General features: G+C 41.2%; 2 protein-coding genes and 1 long non-coding RNA gene across 3 annotated transcripts; all 3 read right to left on the bottom strand.

The window, feature by feature from the left end:
* Positions 1–24,180, bottom strand: LOC121845777. Its single transcript, XR_006082772.1, has 2 exons — positions 24,128–24,180; positions 1–2,308 (listed from the first exon to the last, which is right to left on the bottom strand). It is a non-coding gene; the product is annotated as an uncharacterized LOC121845777 (long non-coding RNA).
* On the bottom strand, positions 1,080–4,194 carry LOC112234048 (zinc finger protein 2 homolog). The gene has a single exon (XM_042317684.1). It carries the CDS (start codon positions 4,190–4,192, stop codon positions 2,579–2,581), a length of 1,614 nt encoding a protein of 537 aa, XP_042173618.1. The 5' UTR covers positions 4,193–4,194; the 3' UTR covers positions 1,080–2,578.
* Positions 13,462–20,062, bottom strand: LOC112242186 (gastrula zinc finger protein XlCGF26.1-like). Its single transcript, XM_024410141.2, has 3 exons — positions 19,926–20,062; positions 17,115–17,329; positions 13,462–15,244 (listed from the first exon to the last, which is right to left on the bottom strand). The coding sequence occupies exons 2-3, from the start codon at positions 17,311–17,313 to the stop codon at positions 13,839–13,841; spliced, it is 1,605 nt and encodes a 534-aa protein (XP_024265909.2). The 5' UTR covers positions 17,314–17,329; positions 19,926–20,062; the 3' UTR covers positions 13,462–13,838.
* Positions 24,181–25,670: the final 1,490 nt, after the last annotated feature.

The raw sequence follows: 25,670 nt of genomic DNA, 5'->3' as shown, positions 1-25,670 counted from the left end.
TTTGTTAGCATTTATTATTTAATTAATGGATACTTTACAATATTCTAAACCAGGGGTTGGAACCAGTTCAGGGAACAGAAAAGAAAAACGGAATTTCAAGGAACAGAACCAGAACTGACAACGAAAGGGATCTATACTGTTCCGGAACAGAACAATATTCTAAACCAGGGGTTGGAACCAGTTCAGGGAACAGAAAAGAAAACCGTAATTTCAAGGAACAGAACCAGAACTGACAACGAAAGGGATCTATACTGTTCCGGAACAGAACAGTGATGTTAAAAGTATGGGAACTGGCTAATAATGTTCTTTTACATTCCAGGCTTTTTTTCTTCAGTCCCTATACACTCAGAAACGTATTCCAGTGTCTGCCTGCTGAAAATATTTGCCAGTGTGTAGGCTACATTCCCCCTCCCCTCCCACCGAAGCATGCATAGTCTACTGTACCTACTGACATTACAGGCGTGATTCAGACATTACGGAGAGAGAGGTTTAATTAGAGAACATTGATGAACTATTTCAATGCTAGTTAAGGATACTATAGTTATCACTTTTCACATTGGATTCATTAACTATGAAAAAGGTAAGATTTTATTTGAATTCTGGTGCTGTTCTGCACACACAAGCTTGTTAGCTAGATAGCTTGTTAGCTAGCTCTGGTCTAGCTTTCCAAAACTCTAGGAGGCATTATCTGTACTGTAATGGAACTGAGAGTCATGATTAAGGGATAGTTCTGGTCCAACGTTAGTTAAAGCCAACTCTCTGAAGTTCAAAGACATTCAAAGTTTCATCATAGAAGCCGCTCCTCCGTAGGTATACTTCCCTGGGCAGCCTAGTGGTTAGAGCGTTGGACTAGTAACCAGAAGGTTGCAAGTTCAAACCCCCGAGCTGACAAGGTACAAATCTGTCGTTCTGCCCCTGAACAGGCAGTTGAACCCACTGTTCCTAGGCTGTCATTGATAAGAATTTGCCGCTCCTCCGTAGGTATACTTCCCTGGACCTAATTCAGATAATACATGTCATAACAGATAATACATGTCATAACAGATAATACATGTCATAACAACAAGATGCCCAGCGTGTCATGTTTCAGAACTTTACTTTGCTGGAATGGAACAAAAAAACAATAACAGTTCTGTTCAGAACAAAATAATTGGAAAATACTTTCAGGTTCCAAACCCTGAAAGGAACACCGGTTCCATCATGACATAACAATACATTTTATGTCAATACAAACCAGCCCTTCTACTGAGTTTAATCAGGTATAAAAAAATATCCACAACTGAATTGGGCCCATGGTCAAATGCAGTGCACTACAGAATAGGGCCCATAGTCAAAAGTAGTGCACTACAGAATAGGGCCCATAGTCAAATGTAGTGCACTACAGAATAGGGCCCATAGTCGAAAGTAGTGCACTACAGGGTGAATAGCGCGCCATTTGGGACATTCAGCCCCCAGTATATACTATATCGACTCAGCCCCAGTATATAATATATATAGACTCAGCCCCCAGTATATACTATATATAGACTCAACCCCCAGTATATACTACATATAGACTCAGCCCCAGTATATACTATATGTAGACTCAGCCCCAGTATGTACTATATAAAGACACAGCCCCAGTATATACTATATGTAGACTCAGCCCCAGTATGTACAATATGTAGACTCAGCCCCAGTATTCAGCTCAAGTCAAATATAGATTATGCTACTGTCAACTGTTTTACATTTAAATGTTAGTCGTGTACATGGGCATACGTACCTTTTAAAGGGACATTTCAAAAACATTCTACTACATATTCATAACCTCAAGCACCAACCCAATATCAGCAGATGTGAAAATGGAGCGTTTCTATGTTTGGTAGTAGATAAAGGAAGATACGTTTGTAGTGGCAACCGATGTAGTGTGACACCTGCTCGTCCAACATCTCATTCCAAAAATCATGGTCAAATGTAGTGCACTATATCCAGGTCGTATAATTCCATCCAGGTCAGGAGGAGGTCAGGAGGAGGAGTCAACCAATGAATTTATAGTCCTGAGATAACATTCCATAACTGCAGGTAGCAGTAAATCACCAACCTTGGTTTTGTACCTGTTCAGACTGTACACACTGCAGTACATTAGGAGGAGGTATCTTGTTCAGACTGTACACACTGTAGCACATTAGGAGGTGGTATCCTGTTCAGAAATAATTCATTAAATAAATGATGCTTGGGTCAAGGCCAGGAACACAGGCTTAGGCCCGGACTGGCAACCTGGTTTACAATGAGACATGTATTGTTAACGTAAACCAATCAGGCTTTAAGCCTGGGAATAGCATTATTACAGCAACCAATATAGTTGTTAACGATCTTGTCTCGATCTCATCTAAATACGGATGATACTATTACGTTACGGAATTACCCCGACTGCTGACCTGGCTGTGACAAGGCTACAGTCTGATTTTACAGTTGTGCAGGAAAACCCTTACTGATTTTTAAAACTCAAATGGTGCTGCCCATGACCATGCCGTCACAGAAGATGCAATTGCAAGGATAGGTGTGAATTTCAATAACTATATGTATTCTCACTTCACCTTTATTTCACGTCACTCTCCTCTCCCTCAACTTCTTTCTTTTCTTCCTCCTCCTCCTCCTCCTTGATAATCACATTGAAAGCACAGGCAGGCTTCCCTCCAATGTGTATTTTCTCATGACTTTTAAGACTTCTTAGCTGAGTGAACCCCCCCCCACAATGAGAGCAGTGGTAAAGCTTCTCGCCTGTATGTACTCTCTGATGTTTCTTAAGGTTTCCTGGCTGACTGAAACTCTTACCGCAAAGAGAGCAGTGGTAAGGCTTCTCCCCTGTATGTATTCTCTGATGTTTCTTAAGGTTTCCTGGCTGACTGAAACTCTTACCACATAGAGAGCAGTGGTAAGGCTTCTCCCCTGTATGTATTCTCTGGTGTTCCTTAAGGCTTCCTGAATAATTAAAGCTCTTCTCACATTGGGTGCAGTGATAAGGCTTCTTTCCACTATGTACTTTGCCATGTCTCTTAAGATTTACCTTCTCACTGAAACCCCTCCCACATTGGGAGCAGTGGTAAGGTTTCTCTCCTGTGTGTACTCTTTGATGATTCTTTAGATTACTTGAGGAACGGAAACTCTTCCCACATTGATGACATGGGTAACGACCACGATCAGGCAGTCTTGGTGTATCTGGGTCAACTACACTACTATTGTCCTCCTCTTCCTCAACTTCTCGCTTTTCCTCATCTTTGATTTCCCTCTCAACCTCCTCCTCTTTGACAATCACATTTAACTCACAAACAGGCTTCCCTCCATTGTGTATTATCTGATGACTTTTAAGACGTAGTAGCTGAGTGAATCCCTCCCCACACTCAGAGCAGTGGTAAGGCTTTTCTCCAGTGTGTACTTTTTGATGATTCTGTAGATTACTTGAGGAACGGAAACTCTTCCCACATTGATGGCAGGGGTAAAGACTACAACCAGGTAATGTTGATGTATCTGGGTCAACAATACCACTATTGTCCTCCTCTTCCTCAACTTCTCGCTTTTCCTCCTCTTTGATTTCCCTCTCAACCTCCTCCTCTTTGACAATCACATTTAAAACACAGACAGGCTTCCCTCCAATGTGTATCCTCTGATGACGTTTAAGACGCCTGAGCTGAGTGAATCCCTCGCCACACTGAGAACAGTGGTAAGGCTTCTCTCCACTGTGTGATCTCTGGTGACTCTTTAGGTCTCCTGCGAAACGAAAATTCTTTCCACACTGTGAGCAGTGGTAAGGTTTCTCCCCTGTATGAATTCTCTGGTGTTTCTTAAGGCTTCCTGGCTGACTGAAATGCTTTCTACAAAGAGCGCAGTGGTAAGGCTTCTCCCCTGTATGTATTCTCTGGTGTTCCTTAAGGCTTCCAGAATGATTGAAGCTCTTCCCACATTGGGTGCAGTGGTAAGGCTTCTCTCCACTATGTACTCTCTCGTGTCTCTTAAGGTTTACTTTCTCACTGAAACTCTTCCCACATGCCGAGCAGTGGAAAGGTTTTTCTCCAGTGTGTACTCTTTGATGATTCTTTAGAATAGTTGAGGAACTGAAACTCTTCTCACATTGAGGGCACGAATAACTCCCTTGTCCAGGTAGTCTTGATGCTGTGGAACTGGGCTTGTTGACTGAGTCTGGGTTGGGGCTCATTCCTGTAAGAATATGAACATATATATGGTCAGAAACTGACAAAGAAACAAAGGCTTTAAGCTTACCAATGCAGGATTCAACATTAATTTGGATTAACAGAGTATTGAGATAAATACTTTGCAAGGGGCTTGTTGCATAGCATCACACATAGATAATGGCATTGTGAAATTACAATGCATTGCCAAATGGTCGGTAGACACTCGCCTTCCCTCTTACACATACAGAAGCCTGAGGGGTATAATACAAAGCAGAATCAATGAGTTAGCCAGCTAACCTGCCTAAATATTCAGAAATATATATATTTTTGAAAGATTAACTTGAAATTGGCATGCTCTAATTGACTTAACAACCAAAAACATATCTAAGTTTGCATTTCTTAATGAACCAGAAAATCAATAGCTATTTTGGGTTGTTCAACTCTCTGAACCAAAGAGGATGTTAGCCTGAATTTACCTGAGTCAACAGAGTCCCTGTCCTCCTCTCGCTCTTCCGCCTCCCCTCATTGATTTCTCTCTCTCCTCCTCCTCTTTGACAATCACATTGAGTTCCACTGTTTGACTGCAGTCCCCCAGCTTCACTGACAGCATCTCTGGACCCTGCTGTGAGCTTCTCTGGACTGGAACACCACAACCAGAACCTGGTTCAGACATGGTAGGCTAGAGGTGGATCTAAAAGAAGAGAAGACCGAAAGAGTTCAGGGTGATTTTCACAAACCTAGATCGTGGTATGGCTCCAGAAAAGACAGCAAAAATGTATCTAAGCTAGCTAACCACACATCCTGTCCAGCAGAAAACCTTTTTCCATAAAATAAACATAGGATTGACGGCAACAGCCAGTCAGATTAGGCCATAAGTGAAGAAAAACACTGGCTGTTGAGTACAAGCATATTCAGTTCAAATTCATTACTAATATATGATACATTGAGACATACAGTGATTGAAATTACCACCCCATCCTCAGTAGCCTATTCAAACATTCACCTATAGGCTATTAGGCAACACAAGCATTTTCTTGTGTTAGGAATTGGCCCTAATTCTAGGTAACAGAGTGATGTAGACACAGAGATGTCACTTTAAAATGTATGAAAAACCAATGAATAAAAAGTTAAACAAACCATACAACTCCATGCACAAGGACTAATTTGAACAATTTCCACAGAAAATTCTACAAAGTTTGGTAACAAGGACAGCACCAAACAGCAAAAACTGTCAATCTGCACCGTGTTTGTATAATTTTCAGTGGAAATTGTTAAAAGTTGTTTAGAATTGTTTTTTTGTGTGTGTATAAACAATTGCGATTCAATTACGAAAAAAGAGACGCTCCTGGGGGTGTAAACTCAGTGGACTTGGAGACTAGAAGTGTTCCTGGGAGTGTAAACTCAGTGGACTTGGAGACTAGAAGTGTTCCTGGGGGTGTAAACTCAGTGGACTTGGAAACTAGAAGTGTTCCTGGGGGTGTAAACTCAGTGGACTTGGAAACTAGAAGTATTCCTGGGTAGAATGGACCTGTTACTACAGCACAACATACAGAAAATTGTGTAAGGTGCAATAAATGATAGGAGGACACACCATTTAGACTTGACCATTTTTAGACTTGAAAAAATAAAATAACTAATAAATAACAATATTTTATAACAATATTTTAGTTATTCTTTGTATGATAACTAGTATAAAATATATTGATAATTGTGGACAATAACTACACACAGAACACATTGTTGAGCATTTAGTCTGGAAAAAATAAACAAATAAACAAAGAAATCACATAATATCTTATAGAAATACTTTTATTTACAAAGTAAATACCCAGAGAGGAAGTGGATGAGAGGCCCAACGCGGCTGCAAATCTGTCTCCCTCCAATAGGTGGCGTTTTTCTTGTTGTTTTGCCCACCAAGCAGGGAGTTTTTGTATGGAGGTCAATGAGTGTGTCAATTTTGGTCAACAAAAAAAAGTAATGGCTTATTTCCTACACAAGGTTTACTTCATCGAATAGAAGTTGTGTCATCCTTAAGTCGTTACGAATGTACTGATATAAGTAGGACACGTGACATGCGTGGGGGGGGACAAACTACCTGCCCTCCAGGGCACGTCCCGCACCCGATGTCACAGGAAGGCCAAAAAGATCATCAAGGACGACAACCACCCAAGCCACAGCCTGTTCACCCCGCTACCATCCAGAAGGCATGTTTAATATAATATTTAATATAACACATACATTATTTTTTAATTTCGGTTGCATATCCTGACGCGAAGTTTGTTCTATATGAAGTATTTGACAGGATTTTGGTGGCACGTGTTGACCAGTAGTGTGTGCCACCGGAAGTACTTGACTCTAGGCACAAAATTAAGGAAATTAGAACGGGGGGAGAGATTTCGGCAGGCAAGAAAATGTAGAAGAGCGTGCGTGTTCACGCAGAAGGGGGGGTCTGAATTCTGGCAGGTTGATTTTCGGGGCACAACCTGTAAACGTTAGTTTAGCAACGTTTAGTCCTGCTAATTTTGCTAGCTGGTTACCTAAATAGCTAAACCAAATAGTTGTTTTATTTATTTAACTAGGCAGATCAGTTAACAAATTCTTATTTGCAATGACGGCCTACCAAAAGGCCTGTGGCTAAACAAATGAGCAGCCGGTTAGCTATTTCCTCGGTACAGTCATTTTACTGAAGATGAGTCGGCAGCTGGCTAACTATTAAATAAAAGTCACACTTCAACCGTGACCCTGAAATAAAGTTAGCATGTTAGCTAGCTAGCTACACAAACGGGTTTTGACGGGAGATGTGTTGCTAACTGGCTAACAGCTAACTAGCTGGGGAACAACAAAACCAGGCCGCGGAAACCAGTGCGGTTTCATCCTGGAATGTGTTGGTTTACAGACCGTGTTACAAGCATCATTAAAACAAACAATAATCATTAGCAATAGGTTACCTGGAACTGATTTCCTGTAGCTAATTGTTTGGCTGAAAATAGTTGGATATGGTGAGGTCTCGTAGAGCAAGCGGGAAACACGTATCCACTTTCCGAGTGAGTTTGGTCTGGATTATGAGATGCGGCAGGAAATGTTCGTGAGCGTCATATCAGCGTAGTGTTTGTGCATGTTTTACCGGCCTCCGACGGAAAGTCAGGCAAAACAAACGAAAATACATTTCTCAACCAAAACAAGACAGCTGTCATTACATTATATTTCTATCAGCAGTGTGATGTTATATTATTACAACAGTGTACAGCATCTGTTATCCTTTTATCATCATGTTACTATCAAATCCATTGTATGGGTCACACATGGTTAGCAGATGTTAATGCGAGTGTAGCGAAAGGCTTGTCTTCTAGTTCCGACAGTGCAGTAATATCTAACAAGTAATCTAACAATTCCACAACTACCCAATACACACAAATCTAAAGGGATAGAATAAGAATATGTACATACAAATATATGGATGAGATGACCGAGAGGCATAGGCACGATGCAATAGATTGTATAAAATACAGTATATATACATATGAGATGAGTAATGCATAGGCACGATGCAATAGATGGTATAACATACAGTATATATACATATGAGATGAGTAATGTAAGATATGTAAACATTAAAGTGGCATTATTTAAAGCGACTAGTGATAACATTATTAAATCCATTTATTAAAGTGGCATTATTTAAAGCGACTATACTGACATCAATAAAGACAATCTACCAACATAATACAGGATTTCGCGACATTCTTTTCTGATTTCTACTTGATTTTGTGGATGCTTTTCGGAAATTCTGTGATACATTTTTTCAAAGTTTTTTTTCTTCTCACGTTAATTTCATTAATTTCATATAAAGCAATAAAGTCATATGTGATCAGTTTTATATAGATTATAAGCAGAATACATAATACTAAAACCATTAGAAACGCTTAAAGTGCTCAAATTTTCCTGAACAAACAAAATGGGATGAAAGCTAGCTCCAACATAAGAAAAGTGCATTCCCCCATAAAAAAAGATTAAACTAGGACAAAATAAACACCTGGGGTCCAATCTGCAATTAAGACATATCTCAAGTTCATCTTCCATGAGAACAATTAGACACAACGTGCTTTTTTGAACACAAACACAGCTCTTTTTCTGAACATAATGAGAGGTGGGGGGGGGGGTGACCAAGGCCTGGTTCCTCTCTAGGTTTCTTCCTAAGTTTTGGCTTTTCTAGGGGGTTTTCCTAGCCATCGTGCTTCTACACCTGCATTGCTTGTGGTTTGGGGTTTTAGGCTGGGTTTCTGTACAGCACTTTGGATGACTTTGCACTTGTCTGCCATGATGTTCAGCTGAATCTGCAGCAACTGAACCAGCTCGTGATCTTGTAGCATCTCGTGGAGTTTCTCTACAGACTGTGGTGCACTTTGGCCACACACCTTTGAATGACAGAATTTTAAAAAGAGGAACATAGGAAGTATGACTATGAAATATGAAATGACATTATGGCGTAATTACAATGTTATGACAATGACTTAAGCAATTGCATGTAGATTTAAATCATACCTGTATTTCCATTTGTATTTATTTAACGAGGCAAGTCAGTTGAGAACAAATTCTTATTTACAATGGCGGCCTACCTCCTGCGGGGAGGCCTTTTGATACATTAAATAAAACTATAGGACAAAACACACATCACGACGATAGAGACAACACTACATGAAGAGATCTAAGACAACAACACAGCATGGCAGCAACACATGACAACACAGAATGGCTGCAACACATGACAACACAGAATGGCTGCAACACATGACAACACAGCATGGCAGCAACACATGACAACACAGAATGGCTGCAACACATGACAACACAGAATGGCAGCAACACAGCATGGCAGCAACACAGAATGACAACACAGCATGGCTGCAACACATGACAACACAGACATGGCAGCAACACATGACAACACAGCATGGCTGCAACACATGACAACACAGCATGGCTGCAACACATGACAACACAGAATGGCAGCAACACATGACAACACAGCATGGCTGCAACACATGACAACACAGCATGGCTGCAACACATGACAACACAGCATGGCTGCAACACATGACAACACAGACAACACAGAATGGCAGCAACACAGCAACACATGACAACACAGAATGGCAGCAACACAGCATGGCAGCAACACATGACAACACAGAATGGCAGCAACACAGCATGGCAGCAACACATGACAACACAGAATGGCAGCAACACAGAATGGCAGCAACACATGACAACACAGAATGGCAGCAACACAGCATGGCTGCAACACATGACAACACAGCATGGCAGCAACTCAGCATGGTACCAACACATGACAACACAGCATGGCAGCATGTTGCACATGGATTGGGAGCCATAGTCGCTCTCTTCCGTCCTGCCAGTTTGTTGGCGAGGAAGGTAAGGTATTTTCTTTTGCGTGCCCCTGTCTGGTAAAATATCTGCGAAAAAACTTAGCATGAATGTGTTCAGCTGATTAAAAGGTTTGTGGGAAAGCACTCCCTATCAGATTCATGATGTGAGCCATGCATGTTATGTGCAGGGAGTTGGGGAAACAATGACTGAAGTGCAGCTTTTGTAGGCTTTCTTCATGTACGCAGCATTTCTCTCTCTCTGTGTCAAAGACAAAGACGTCATCATTGGAGATACTGTAGTCTTGTAGACATTTCACCACCGCCATGGAAACTGTTGAATGGTTTGCACTGCTCCAGAAACACCGTCTCTGCGAGGTAGCCAATCATTCTCCCCGAGGAATCCTTTTCAAGTGGCACCATGAGGATGTTTAGTACACATGTTCCTTCAACATCTGGGGTTTCATCAAAGATGATAGCCACTGACACTTCCCTGCAAGATGTTGCTCGAGTTCTTCCTTCATAGACGTCTCCCGAGTACTTTTCCTGTAGTTGTTGGTATCCAGGGACGGCACCTCCATTGATGACTTTCTCCTTCAGAAACTGCCTCATTGAGGGGTGATCAACTTTTGGAAAGGGGCATGTTGACTGTTGTGCAAGTGTGTACCCAATCTTCACAAATCTGAAAAACAACAATTGCACCAATGAATTAGATGAAATATATATATCCATGTATCATAATCCACTCACACACCTCTCCTCTCCATCAGGCTTGGGGCTTGCTATCAACACAAGATGCACCTCCCATTCCCACTCACATTCTCTCTCAAACAAAACAAATAGATTCAAAGCTCATCAATCGCTTTCAATTTGAGCATCGATTTTTGTTGTCTTCAAAATGCTAGATTGTGATTTTTTCTCAAAGGGAGGTGAAGAACAGAAAACGTAAAAATAGAGTATTGTGGTTGATATGTCCTTTTAAAACGGTATTACCATTTCTTTTTAAATTCAGAAAGCTTGTGCTTTCGTCGTACGTATTAAGTTGAATACGGCAAAGCTGACAAATTGCACTCAGCGCTTTGAGCAGCGCTCCATAGACACTCAGCGCTTTGAGCAGCGCTCCATAGACACTCAGCGCTTTGAGCAGCGCTCCATAGACACTCAGCGCTTTGAGCAGAGTTCCATAGACACTCAGCGCTTTGAGCAGAGTTCCATAGACACTCAGCGCTTTGAGCAGCGCTCCATAGACACTCAGCGCTTTGAGCAGCGCTCCATAGACACTCAGCGCTTTGAGCAGCGCTCCATAGACACTCAGCGCTTTGAGCAGCGCTCCATAGACACTCAGCGCTTTGAGCAGCGCTCCATAGACACTCAGCGCTTTGAGCAGCGCTCCATAGACACTCAGCGCTTTGAGCAGCGCCATTTTTGAGCAGAGTTCCATAGACACTCAGCGCTTTGAGCAGAGTTCCATAGACACTCAGCGCTTTGAGCAGAGTTCCATAGACACTCAGCGACACTCAGCGCTTTGAGCAGAGTTCCATAGACACTCAGCGCTTTGAGCAGAGTTCCATAGACACTCAGCGCTTTGAGCAGAGTTCCATAGACAGACTGGGGAGAGCAGAGTGCCGACCACCCTACTAAAGCCAAGAGTAGACTGGGGAGAGCAGAGTGCCGACCACCCTACTAAAGCCAAGAGTAGACTGGGGAGAGCAGAGTCCTGACCACCCTAATAAAGCCAAGAGTAGCGGAGTAAAAGTTGGAGTAAAACGCCACTCACCTTGATTCTTTCAGCGCTTGCCACAGTCTTCCCTGCTACCACTTCAGTCATGGTGATCTGCCGCTGCTGTGGGAACTGTTCTGACATTCTCATACATTCACTGTACATAATTCACAACACTGTAGGCTACTTCAAAATAACACTGTACATCATTCACAACACTGTAGGCTACTTCAAAATAACACTCTCCATAACCCAAGATCTAAGACTTGAAGAATTATATATTTCTTAAACTCATGTTGAGAAATGTGAAGAGGGTGAGCACAAATATAGAATACTGCCATTATGACTGCGTTTACACAGGCAGCCCAATTGAGGTTTTTTTCTCCATTCATTGGTCTTTTGACCAATCACATGACATTTTTTTCACATCAGATCTTGGCTGCCTGTGTAAACTCAGCCTATGATCCTAAATTGAATCAGTTTTTTGATCTAACTTCATAAAACGAGCACCACACTTTATTCATCACAAATATTCTCCGGTGTAGCCTCTTCTCTGGGAAGCTGAACAAGTAGAGCAGAGATTGTGTGTAAAGTAGATAATCCACTTTCCATTCATCACAAACATTCACCAGAGTAGCCTCTTATATTTAAGCAATAAGGCCAGAGGGGGTGTGGTATATGGCCAACATACCACTGCTAAGGGCTGTTCTTAGGCACGACTGAAAGCGGACTGCCTGGTAACAGTCCTTAGCGGAGGTATATTGGCCATATACCACAAACCCCGAGGTGCCTTATTGCTGTTATAAACTGGTTACCAATGTAATTAGAGCAGTAAAAATACATGTTTTGTCATACTGTCTGATATACCAACGGCTGTCAGCCAATCAGCATTCAGGGCTCAAACCAGACAGTTTATAATATTCCAACAATGCAGTGAGTGTCTGGCATCTTTTAATCTTGTGATTTATCATCACCTTGATACAATACTGACTTTTCATGGACAAAGACAATCTACCAACATCATCCTCCTTCAATGAAGAAGAAGATTACAGTTTGTTAGCATTTATTATTTAATTAATGGATACTTTACAATATTCTAAACCAGGGGTTGGAACCAGTTCAGAGAACAGAAAAGAAAAATGGAATTTCAAGGAACAGAACCAGAACTGACAACGAAAGGGATCTATACTGTTCTGGAACAGAACAATATTCTAAAAAACACACAGGTTCCATCCAGATATGATATAAAACCCCATTTGCAATACATTTTATGTCAATTACAAACCAGCCCTTCTACTGAGTTTAATCAGGTATAAAACATATCCACAACTGAATTATACTGGAGCTCTATGAGAGATAGATGGAATAGAGCCCCATTTGGGACATTGAGCCCCAGTATATACTATATATAGATTCAGCCCCAGTATATACTACACAGCTCATCACACCCTGAACACACCATCCCCACTGTCAAACATGGTGGTGGCAACATCATGGTTTGGGCCTGCTTTTCTTCAGCAGGGACAGGGAAGATGGTTAAAATTGATGGGAAGATGGATGGAGCCAAATACAGGACCATTCTGGAAGAAAACCTGATGGAGTCTGCAAAAGACCTGAGACTGGGACGGAGATTTGTCTTCCAACAAGACAATGATCCAAAACATAAAGTGAAATCTACAATGGAATGGTTCAAAAATAAACATATCCAGGTGTTAGAATGACCAAGTCAAAGTCCAGACCTGAATCCAATCGAGAATCTGTGGAAAGAACTGAAAACTGCTGTTCACAAATGCTCTCCATCCAGCCTCACTGAGCTCGAACTGTTTTGCAAGGAGGAATGGGAAAAATTTCAGTCTCTCGATGTGCAAAACTGATAGAGACATACCCCAAGCGACATACAGCTGTAATCGCAGCAAAAGGTGGCGCTACAAAGTATTAACTTAAGGGGGCTGAATAATTTTGCACGCCCAATTTTTCAGTTTTTGATTTGTTAAACAAGTTTGAAATATCCAATAAATGTCGTTCCACTTCATGATTGTGTCCCACTTGTTGTTGATTCTTCACAAAAAAATACAGTTTTATATCTTTATGTTTGAAGCCTGAAATGTGGCAAAAGGTTGCAAAGTTCAAGGGGGCCGAATACCTTCGCAAGGCACTGTATATAGACTCAGCCCCAGTATATTCTATATATAGACTCAGCCCCAGTATATACTATATATATATAGACTCAGCCCCAGTATATACTATATATATATAGACTCAGCCCCAGTATAGACAAATATAGACTCAGCCCCAGTATAGACAAATATAGACTCAGCCCCAGTATATACTATAAACAGACTCAGCCCCAGTAAACAGTCCTATATAGACTCAGCCCCAGTATACAGGCCTATATAGACTCAGCCACAGGCCTATTTGTGAACTTCCAATATACTCATAGAAGTAAAAGAAGATGAAGATAGCCCTAAATGGTGCTGTCCATGACCATGTTGTCACAAAAGACACAATTTCTAGGATAGGTGTGAATATCAATACCTACAGTTAGCTTATGTATCCTCACTTCGTTTATTTCACATCACTCTCCTCTCCCTCAACTTCTCTCTCTTCTTGGACAATCACATTGAAAGCACAGGCAGGCTTCCCTCCAATGGATATTCTCTCATGACTTTTTAGACTTCTTAGCTGAGTGAATCCCTCGCCACACTGAGAGCAGTGGTAAGGCTTCTCTCCACTGTGTGATCTCTGATGATTCTTTAGGTCTCCAGCAAAACGGAAATTATTTCCGCACAGTGAGCAGTGGAAAGGTTTCTCCCCTGTATGAATTCTCTGATGATTTGTAAGGCTTCCTGAATGATTGAAGCTCTTCCCACATGTGGTGCAGTGGTAAGGCTTCTCTCCACTGTGCACTCTTTCGTGTCTCTTAAGGTTTACTTTCTCACTGAAACTCCTCCCACATTGGGAGCAGAGAAAAGGTTTCTCTCCAGTGTGTACTCTTTGATGATTCTTGAGATTACTTGAGGTACTGAAACTCTTTCCACATTGAGGACAGATGTAACGATCAGGCAGTCTTGATATATCTGGGTCAACTATACCACTATTGTCGTCCTCTTCAACTTCTCTCATTTCCTTCTCATCCTTCTCCTCTTTGACAATCACATTGAAAGTACAGGCAGGTGTCTCTCCAAAATGTATTTTCTGATGGCTTTTAAGACTTTTTAGTTGAGGGAATCCCTCCCCACACTGAGAGCAGTGGTAAGGCTTCTCTCCACAGTGTGCTCTCTGATGATTCTTTAGGTTTCCAGCGAAACCAAAACTATTTCCGCACAGAAAGCAACGGTAAGGCTTCTCCCCTGTATGTATTCTCTGATGTTTCCTAAGATTTCCTGGCTGACTAAAACTCTTCTGACAAAGAGAGCAGTGATAAGGCTTCTCCCCTGTATGTACTCTTTGATGTTCCTTAAGACTTCCAGAACGATTGAAGCTTTTCCCACACTGGGTGCAGTGGTAAGGCTTCTCCCCACTATGTACCTTCTCATGTCCCGTGAGGTTGAATTTTTCACGGAACCTCTTCCCACATGTGGCACAGTGAAATGGTTTCTCTCGAGTGTGTACTCTTTGATGATTCTTTAGATTACCTGAGGAACGGAAACTCTTCCCACACTGATGACAGGGGAATCGACCACGACCAGATAGTCTTGATGTATCTGGGTCAACTACACCACTAGGTTCCTGCTCTTCCTTAACTTCTCTCTTTACCGTCTCATAGATTTCCTTTTCATCCTCCTCCTCTTTGACAATCACATTGAAAGTACTGGCAGGCTTCTCTCCACTGTGCGATCTCTGATGAGTCTTCAGGTCTCCTGCTCGACTGAAACACTTCCCACATTGAGGACAGGGGTAACTCCCACAACCAGGCAGTCTTGATGCTGTGGAACTGGGCTCCTTGACTGAGTCTGGGTTGGGGATCTCTCCTGTAAGAATATGAACAGATATAGGGTAAGAAACAGACAGAGGAACAAAGTATTTTAGCTTAACCTCTATGAGATATGTGGGACTAGCGTCCCACCTCGCCAACAGCCAGTGAAAGTGAAGGGCTCCAAATTCAAAACAACAAAACTCTCATAATTAAAATTCCTCAAACATAGGAAGTATCAAACACCATTTTAAAGATAAAATTATCGTTAATCCAGCCAGTGTCAGATTTCAAAAATGCTTTACAGCGAAAGCACCACAAACGATTATGTTAGGTCATCACCAAGTCACATAAAAATCCAGCCATGTTTCCAGCCAAAGATAGCAGTCACAAAAAGCAGAAATATATATAAAATTAATCACTAACATTTGATGATCTTCATCAGATGACACTCATAGGACATGTTACACAATACATGTATGTTTTGTTTGCTAAAGTGCATATTTATATTTAAAAAATCTCATTTTACATTGGCGAGTTACGTTCAATAGTTCTAAAACATGCATTGATTTTACAGAGAGACACTTCAAGTTACAGAAATACTCATCATAAATGTTGACGAAAATTCAAGTGTTACATGTGGAATTAGAGATATACTTCTCCTTAAACCGCTGTGTCAGATTTAAAAAAACATGCAATAATCTGAGTACAGCGCTCAGACAACAAAACAAGCCATATAGATATCCGCCATGTTGTGGAGTCAACAGAAGTCAGAAATAGCATTATAAATATTCACTTACCTTTGATGATCTTCATCAGAATGCACTCCCAGGAATCCCAGTTCCACCATAAATGTTTGATTTGTTCGATAATGTCCATCATTTATGTCCAAATAGAGTCTTTTGTTAGGGCGTTTGGTAAACAAATCCAAACCCGTGTTCAGGTCCAGCCGAACGTCGGATGAAAAGTTCAAAAATCATATTACAGGTCGTACAAACATGCCAAACTAAGTATAGAATCAATCGTTAGGATGTTTTTAACATAAATGTTCAATAATGTTCCAACCGGAGAATTCCTTTGTCTGTAGAAAAGCAATGGAAAGGAAGCTACCTCTCTCACGACCGCGCGTCATGAGCCCAAGGCACTCTGCCAGACCACTGACTCAAACAGCTCCTATGAGCCCCTCCTTTATAGTAGAATCCTCAAACCAGTTTCTAAAGACGGTTGACATCTAGTGGAAGCCTTAGGAAGTGCAATATAACCAATATCCCACTGTTTCTACAGTAAGGGCTGAGTTTTTTTTTAAACTTACAAGCCTCAGATTTCCCACTTCCTGGTTGGATTTTTCTCAGGTTTTCGCCTAACATGTTATATGAGTTATGTTATACTCACAGACATCATTCAAACAGTTTTAGAAACGTCAGAGTGTTTTCTATCCAATACTAGTAATGATATGCATATATTAGCATCTGGGACAGAGTAGCAGGCAGTTTACTCTGGGCACCTTATTCACCCAAGCTACTCAAAACTGCCCCCATGTGTCACCAGGAAGTTAATGCAGGATTCCACATGAATTAGGATCAACAGTGGATTGAAATAAATACTTTGCAAGGGGCTTGTTGCATTGCACATAGATAATGCCGCCATTTTCAAATTACAATGCATTGCACAATGGTCGGTAGACATTTTTTTTTTTGGGGGGGGGCACTCACCTTCCTTCTTACACATACATCATTCAAACAGTTTTAGAAGGGTTATACTACAAAGCAGAATCAATGAGTTAGGCAGCTAACTTCCTTAAATATTCAGAATTAACATTTTATTCAACAACCGAAAACATATGTTTACATTTCTTAATGAACCAGAAAATCAATGCTTATTTTGGGTTGTTTACCTCTGAACCAGAGAGGATGTTAGCCTGAATTTACCTGAGTCAACAGAGTCCCTGTCATCCTCTCGCTCTTCCTCCTCCCGCTCATTGATTTCTCTCTCCTCCTCCTCCTCTTTGACAATCACATTGAGTTCCACTGTTTCACTGCAGTACCCCAGGTTCACTGACAGCAACTCTGGAGCCCGCTGTGAGCTTCTCTGGGCTGGAACACCACAACCAGAACCTGGTTCAGACATGGTAGGTTGGGTAGATCTAAAAAAAAAAAGAGGCGACCAAAAGAGTTCAGGGTGATTTTCACAAACCTAGATCGTGGTATAGCTCCAGAAAAGACAAACATGTATCTAAGCTAGCTAACCACACATCCCGTCCAGCAGAAAACCTTTTTACATAAAATAAACATAGGATTGACGGCAACCGCCAGTCAGATTAGGCCATAAGTGAAGAAAAACACTGGCTGTTGAGTACAAGCATATTCAAGCAATGAATACAAACCATACAACTCCATGCACAAGGACTAATTTGAACAATTTACACAGAAAATTCTACAAAGTTTGGTAACAATGACAGCACCAAACAGCAAAAACTGTCAATAATTTTCAGTGGAAATTGTTAAAAGTAGTTTAGAATTGTTTTTTTGTGTGTATTTTACCCCCTTTCTGTCCCCAATTTCGTGATATCCAATTGCGATTCAATTACGAAAAAAGAGAGACGCTCCTGGGGGTGTAAACTCAGTGGATTTGGAAACTAGAAGTGTTCCTGGGGGTGTAAACTCAGTCGCGTACAGATAATTGTGTAAGGTGCAATAACTAATAAGACACATTGTTGACCATTTAGACTTGAAAAAATTAACAAATAACTATTTTATATAACTATTGTAATTATTATTTGTACGATAACTAGTATAAAATATAATTGTGGACAATAATTAATAGGACTTCTCACAGAACACATTGTTGACCATTTAGTCTGGAAAAAATAAACAAATAAATCACATAATATCTTATAGAATTTTATTTTCAAAGTATAACCAGAGAGGAAGAGAGAGTCTCAACTCGGCTGAAAATCAGTCTCCCTCCAGCAGGTGGCGCTTTCTCATTGTTTCGCCCACCAAGCAGGGAGTTTTTGTTTGGAGGTAAACAAGTGTCGATTTTGGTCAACAAAAAAAGTCATGGCTTATTTGCTACACAAGGTTTACTTGATCGAATAGAAGTTGTCATCCTTAAGTCGTTACAAGTGTACTGATGCAAGTAGGACACGTGACATGCATGACACACAACTTTTAGAAAAAACATTGGAGTCTCGAGATAGCGTCATGCCATGAATATGCATGGCTACGGCTCTCCAGAGGGTGGTGTGGTTGCACAAGGCATCATCGGGGGGCAAACTACCTCCAGGACACCTCCTGCAAATCGATGTCACAGGAAGGCCAAAAAGATCATCAAGGACAACAACCACCCGAGCCACTGCCTGTTCACCCGCTACCATCCAGAAGGCGAGGTCAGTACAGGTGCATCAAAGTTGGGACCGAGAGACTGAAAATTAGCTTCTATCTCAAGGCCATCAGACTGTTAAACAGCCATCGCTAACACAGAGAGGCTGCTACCTACATACAGACTTTTCCATATCTTTACATGTATATATTCTTATTCCATTCCTTTACATAGATTTTAGATGTGTGTGTATTGGGTAGTTGTTGTGGAATTGTTAGATTACTTGTTAGATATTACTGCACTGTCAGAACTACAAGCACAAGCATTTCGCTACACTTGCATTTACATCTGCTGACCATGTGTATGTGACCAATAACATTTGATTTGATCCATCGCTCTCCATTGAATACAGGCGGTTGGCGTCCACAACCCTCATCAATTTTTTTTTATAAGGATTACAATAATGAGATGTATCGACCAATTCAAAGAAAGGATAGGGGGGAGCTAGACAGCCCACCGTGCCGCTTTGTGGACAACCACTCCCATTATTAGGACAGAGAGACATGCATCTTGTCAGTATATCCATATATCCATGACAGGACTCTTATTCTGAAGGATTCCAAAAGATCCTTGACCAGGAATTACTTCCTTATTCTTGTCTGTTTCACAACTGTATTTTATTATTTTGATGGAATTTTGCTTCTTATGTCGATATTCCTTCTTACTTTGCTTGAAAGTGTTACGCCTTGATCACACCAACAGTATCATTGTATTTTGGTACACCAGAAGTACATTCATTTATTTCCAATGGGACACTGTGTTTGCTTTACAGCATTGCCTATATTCATGAATTTATCGAATGTACGTATAAAGTGTATGCCTGGACGGCTTGACAGAAATGGTAGCTGAAGGTTGAACTGTTGCAGCATAGCATTTTGCGCAAAACCACTGTGTGTTCGAAGCATTGGGATTCGACGTTTGCATAAACTGGTAGCTGGTGTTGTTCCGAACCCCGTGTACGCGCACGCACTCAATTGTTCATTGCTGCGACTTGCTTCCTAGTTGATATTTCTGATCCCGTTTATTCCCTCCTCTATATTTAACATAACACACATACATTAACTATTAATTTCAGTTGCTTATTTGCAATGACGGGCTACCAAAAGGCCTGTGGCTAAACAATGAAATGGAAGTCACACTTCAACCGTGACCCTGAAATAAAGTTAGCATGTTAGCTAGCTAGCTACACAAACGGGTTTTGACGGGAGATGTGTTGCTAACTGGCTAACAGCTAACTAGCTGGGGAACAACAAAACCAGGCCGCGGAAACCAGTGCGGTTTCATCCTGGAATGTGTTGGTTTACAGACCGTGTTACAAGCATCATTAAAACAAACAATAATCATTAGCAATAGGTTACCTGGAACTGATTTCCTGTTTGGCTGAAAATAGTTGGATATGGTGAGGTCTCGTAGAGCAAGCGGGAAACACGTATCCACTTTCCGAGTGAGTTTGGTCTGGATTATGAGATGCGGCAGGAAATGTTCGTGAGCGTCATATCAGCGTAGTGTTTGTGCATGTTTTACCGGCCTCCGACGGAAAGAAGTCAGGCAAAACAAACGAAAATACATTTCTCAACCAAAACAAGACAGCTGTCATTACATTATATTTCTATCAGCAGTGTGATGTTATATTATTACAACAGTGTACAGCATCTGTTATCCTTTATTATCCTCATGTTGCTATTGTATGGTTAGCAGATGTTAATGCGAGTGTAGCGAAATGCTTGTGCTTCTAGTTCCGACAGTGCAGCAATATCTAACAAGTAATCTAACAATTTCACAACTACCCAATACACACAAATCTAAAGGGATGGAATAAGAATATCTACATATAAATATATGGATATGTGCTTTCGGAAAAAAAAATGGAAAGATTGTGCTTTCGTCAAACGTATTAAGTTTAATACCGCAAAGCTGACAAATTGCACTCAGCGCTTTGAGCAGCGCTCTCCATAGACACACTGGGGAGAGCAGAGCGCCGACCACCCTACTAAAGCCAAGAGTAGCGGAGTAAAACGCCACTCACCTTGATTCTTTCAGCGCTTGCCAGTCTTCCCTGCTACCACTTCAGTCATGGTGATCTGCCGCTGCTGTGGGAACTGTTCTGACATTCTCATATACTTTGCTGATTCGAAGTGACTTGATTGTCGACCTTCTCTTGTGTTCCAAGCGCAACGTTACATGGAGTGCAAAACAATTTCCCATTCAATACAAACATTCACCAGAGTAGCCTCTTGTGTTTAAGCAATAAGGCCGGAGGGGTGTGGTATATGGCCAATATACCACTGCTAAGGGCTGTTCTTATGCACGACTGAAAGCGGAGTGCCTGGGTACAGTCCTTAGCGGAGGTATATTGGCCATATACCACAAACCCCGATGTGCCTTATTGCTATTATAAACTGGTTACCAATGTAATTAGAGCAGTAAAAATACATGTTTTGTCATACTGTCTGATATACCAACGGCTGTCAGCCAATCAGCATTCAGGGCTCGTGGCGCAGTGGTTAAGGGCGCTGTACTGCAGCGCCAGCTGTGCCATCAGAGTCCCTGGGTTCGCGCCCAGGCTCTGTCGTAACCGTGGGGCGAAGCACGATTGGCCTAGCGTCGTCCGGGTTAGGGAGGACTTGATCGGTAGGGATGTCCTTATCTCATCGCGCACCAGCGACTCCTGTGGCGGGCCAGGCGCAGTGAGCGCTAACCAAGGTTGCCAGTTGCACGGTGTACCCTCCGACACATTGGTGCGGCTGGCTTCCGGGTTGGATGCGCGTTGTGCGGTCTGCAGTGTGATGTTATATTTTTCCAACAATGCAGTGAGTGTCTGGCATCTTTTAATCTTGTGATTTATCATCACCTTGATACAATACTGACTTTTCATGGACAAAGACAATCTACCAACATCATCCACCTTCAATGAAGAAGAAGATTACAGTTTGTTAGCATTTATTATTTAATTAATGGATACTTTACAATATTCTAAACCAGGGGTTGGAACCAGTTCAGGGAACAGAAAAGAAAAACGGAATTTCAAGGAACAGAACCAGAACTGACAACGAAAGGGATCTATACTGTTCCGGAACAGAACAAAATTTAAAAAACACAGGTTCCATCCAGATCATGACATAACAATACATTTTATGTCAATTACAAACCAGCCCTTCTACTGAGTTTAATCAGGTATAAAACATATCCACAACTGAATTCTACTGGAGTCTATGGACTTATTTTGTATTCAATAGAATAGCCCATAGGGCCCATAGTCGAAAGTAGTGCACTACAGAATAGGGCCCATGGTCAAATGTAGTGCACTACAGAATAGGGCCCATCGCCGAAAGTAGTGCACTATAGAGGGAATAGTGCACCATTTGGGACATTGAGCCCCAGTACATACTACATATAGACTCAGCCCCCAGTACATACTACATATAGACTCAGCCCCCAGTATATACTACATATAGACTCAGCCCCCAGTATACAGGCCTCTATAGACTATGCTACTGTTTTACATGTTAGTCAGGTACATACGTTACTTTAACAGGAAATAATGTAATTTTAAAAAAACATACTACATATTCATCATCTCAAGCACCACCCCAACATCAACATATGTGATGACATCATCAACCAATTAGTAGGTAATTAGTAAACAACGCCTCCTGATAATTGGTTAAAATCACACTGATGTCATTGGAAACACATATTCCTCTATATATTTTACTGCAAAACATAAAAATGTGCCATTTTCACAAATGTTGATGTTGGGGGTGGTGCTTGAGATTATGACTATGTAATTGTGAAATGTCCCTTTAACATGATACTGTGGTAGTTCGGATTAGATATAGTTGTTTATTGTGTCATCTGTGCATTCAAAAGAAAGACAGTAGAGTGCCTTAGACCGCTGTGACACTCGGTGAGGCCAGACGTCATGTTTTTACCATGACTAGACTAATAAAGGCTGGGGGACATCAGTGCTGTAATGACCATGCTATTTAATCAGCTTCTGGATATGACACACCTGTCAGGTGGATGGATTATCTTAACAAAAGAAAAAAATGCTCAATAACAAGGACGTAAACAAATTTGTGCACAAAATAAGCTTTTCTGTGTGAATGGAAAACGTATTGTTCAGTATATCGATCTCATGTACACGCTTTAGGCCTGGGAATAGCACTATTACAGCCTGGTTTACAATGAGACATGTATTGTTAACGTAAACCAATCAGGCTTTAGGCCTGGGAATAGCACTATTACAGCCTGGTTTACAATGAGACATGTATTGTTAACGTAAACCAATCAGGCTTTAGGCCTGGGAATAGCACTATTACAGCCTGGTTTACAATGAGACATGTATTGTTAACGTAAACCAATCAGGCTTTAGGCCTGGGAATAGCACTATTACAGCCTGGTTTACAATGAGACATGTATTGTTAACGTAAACCAATCAGGCTTTAGGCCTGGGAATAGCACTATTACAGCCTGGTTTACAATGAGACATGTATTGTTAACGTAAACCAATCAGGCTTTAGGCCTGGGAATAGCACTATTACAGCCTGGTTTACAATGAGACATGTATTGTTAACGTAAACCAATCAGGCTTTAGGCCTGGGAATAGCACTATTACAGCCTGGTTTACAATGAGACATGTATTGTTAACGTAAACCAATCAGGCTTTAGGCCTGGGAATAGCACTATTACAGCCTGGTTTACAATGAGACATGTATTGTTAACGTAAACCAATCAGGCTTTAGGCCTGGGAATAGCACTATTACAGCCTGGTTTACAATGAGACATGTATTGTTAACATAAACCAATCAGGCTTTAGGCCTGGGAATAGCACTATTACAGCCTGGTTTACAATGAGACATGTATTGTTAACGTAAACCAATCAGGCTTTAGGCCTGGGAATAGCACTATTACAGCCTGGTTTACAATGAGACATGTATTGTTAACGTAAACCAATCAGGCTTTAGGCCTGGGAATAGCACTATTACAGCCTGGTTTACAATGAGACATGTATTGTTAACGTAAACCAATCAGGCTTTAGGCCTGGGAATAGCACTATTACAGCCTGGTTTACAATGAGACATGTATTGTTAACGTAAACCAATCAGGCTTTAGGCCTGGGAATAGCACTATTACAGCCTGGTTTACAATGAGACATGTATTGTTAACGTAAACCAATCAGGCTTTAGGCCTGGGAATAGCACTATTACAGCCTGGTTTACAATGAGACATGTATTGTTAACGTAAACCAATCAGGCTTTAGGCCTGGGAATAGCACTATTATAGCCTGGTTTACAATGAGACATGTATTGTTAACGTAAACCAATCAGGCTTTAGGCCTGGGAATAGCACTATTACAGCCTGGTTTACAATGAGACATGTATTGTTAACGTAAACCAATCAGGCTTTAGGCCTGGGAATAGCACTATTACAGCCTGGTTTACAATGAGACATGTATTGTTAACGTAAAACCAATCAGGCTTTAGGCCTGGGAATAGCACTATTACAGCCTGGTTTACAATGAGACATGTATTGTTAACGTAAACCAATCAGGCTTTACCTGGGAATAGCACTATTACAGCCTGGTTTACAATGAGACATGTATTGTTAACAGTAAACCAATCAGGCTTTAGGCCTGGGAATAGCACTATTACAGCCTGGTTTACAATGAGACATGTATAACTAAACCAATCAGGCTTTAGGCCTGGGAATAGCACTATTACAGCCTGGTTTACAATGAGACATGTATTGTTAACGTAAACCAATCAGGCTTTAGGCCTGGGAATAGCAGCCTGGTTTACAATGAGACATGTATTGTTAAAAAACCAATCAGGCTTTAGGCCTGGGAATAGCACTATTACAGCCTGGTTTACAATGAGACATGTATTGTTAACGTAAACCAATCAGGCTTTAGGCCTGGGAATAGCACTATTACAGCCTGGTTTACAATGAGACATGTATTGTTAACATAAACCAATCAGGCTTTAGGCCTGGGAATAGCACTATTACAGCCTGGTTTACAATGAGACATGTATTGTTAACGTAAACCAATCAGGCTTTAGGCCTGGGAATAGCACTATTACAGCCTGGTTTACAATGAGACATGTATTGTTAACGTAAACCAATCAGGCTTTAGGCCTGGGAATAGCACTATTACAGCCTGGTTTACAATGAGACATGTATTGTTAACGTAAACCAATCAGGCTTTAGGCCTGGGAATAGCACTATTACAGCCTGGTTTACAATGAGACATGTATTGTTAACGTAAACCAATCAGGCTTTAGGCCTGGGAATAGCACTATTACAGCCTGGTTTACAATGAGACATGTATTGTTAACGTAAACCAATCAGGCTTTAGGCCTGGGAATAGCACTATTACAGCCTGGTTTACAATGAGACATGTATTGTTAACGTAAACCAATCAGGCTTTAGGCCTGGGAATAGCACTATTACAGCCTGGTTTACAATGAGACATGTATTGTTAACGTAAACCAATCAGGCTTTAGGCCTGGGAATAGCACTATTACAGCCTGGTTTACAATGAGACATGTATTGTTAACGTAAACCAATCAGGCTTTAGGCCTGGGAATAGCACTATTACAGCCTGGTTTACAATGAGACATGTATTGTTAACGTAAACCAATCAGGCTTTAGGCCTGGGAATAGCACTATTACAGCCTGGTTTACAATGAGACATGTATTGTTAACGTAAACCAATCAGGCTTTAGGCCTGGGAATAGCACTATTACAGCCTGGTTTACAATGAGACATGTATTGTTAACGTAAACCAATCAGGCTTTAGGCCTGGGAATAGCACTATTACAGCCTGGTTTACAATGAGACATGTATTGTTAACGTAAACCAATCAGGCTTTAGGCCTGGGAATAGCACTATTACAGCCTGGTTTACAATGAGACATGTATTGTTAACGTAAACCAATCAGGCTTTAGGCCTGGGAATAGCACTATTACAGCCTGGTTTACAATGAGACATGTATTGTTAACGTAAACCAATCAGGCTTTAGGCCTGGGAATAGCACTATTACAGCCTGGTTTACAATGAGACATGTATTGTTAACGTAAACCAATCAGGCTTTAGGCCTG

The sequence above is a fragment of the Oncorhynchus tshawytscha genome, unplaced genomic scaffold, assembly GCF_018296145.1.
Source record: "Oncorhynchus tshawytscha isolate Ot180627B unplaced genomic scaffold, Otsh_v2.0 Un_contig_3872_pilon_pilon, whole genome shotgun sequence".
Lineage (NCBI taxonomy): Eukaryota > Metazoa > Chordata > Actinopteri > Salmoniformes > Salmonidae > Oncorhynchus > Oncorhynchus tshawytscha.
Note: the sequence above shows the minus strand (reverse complement) of the source record. Positions and strands in the feature narration are given on the sequence as shown.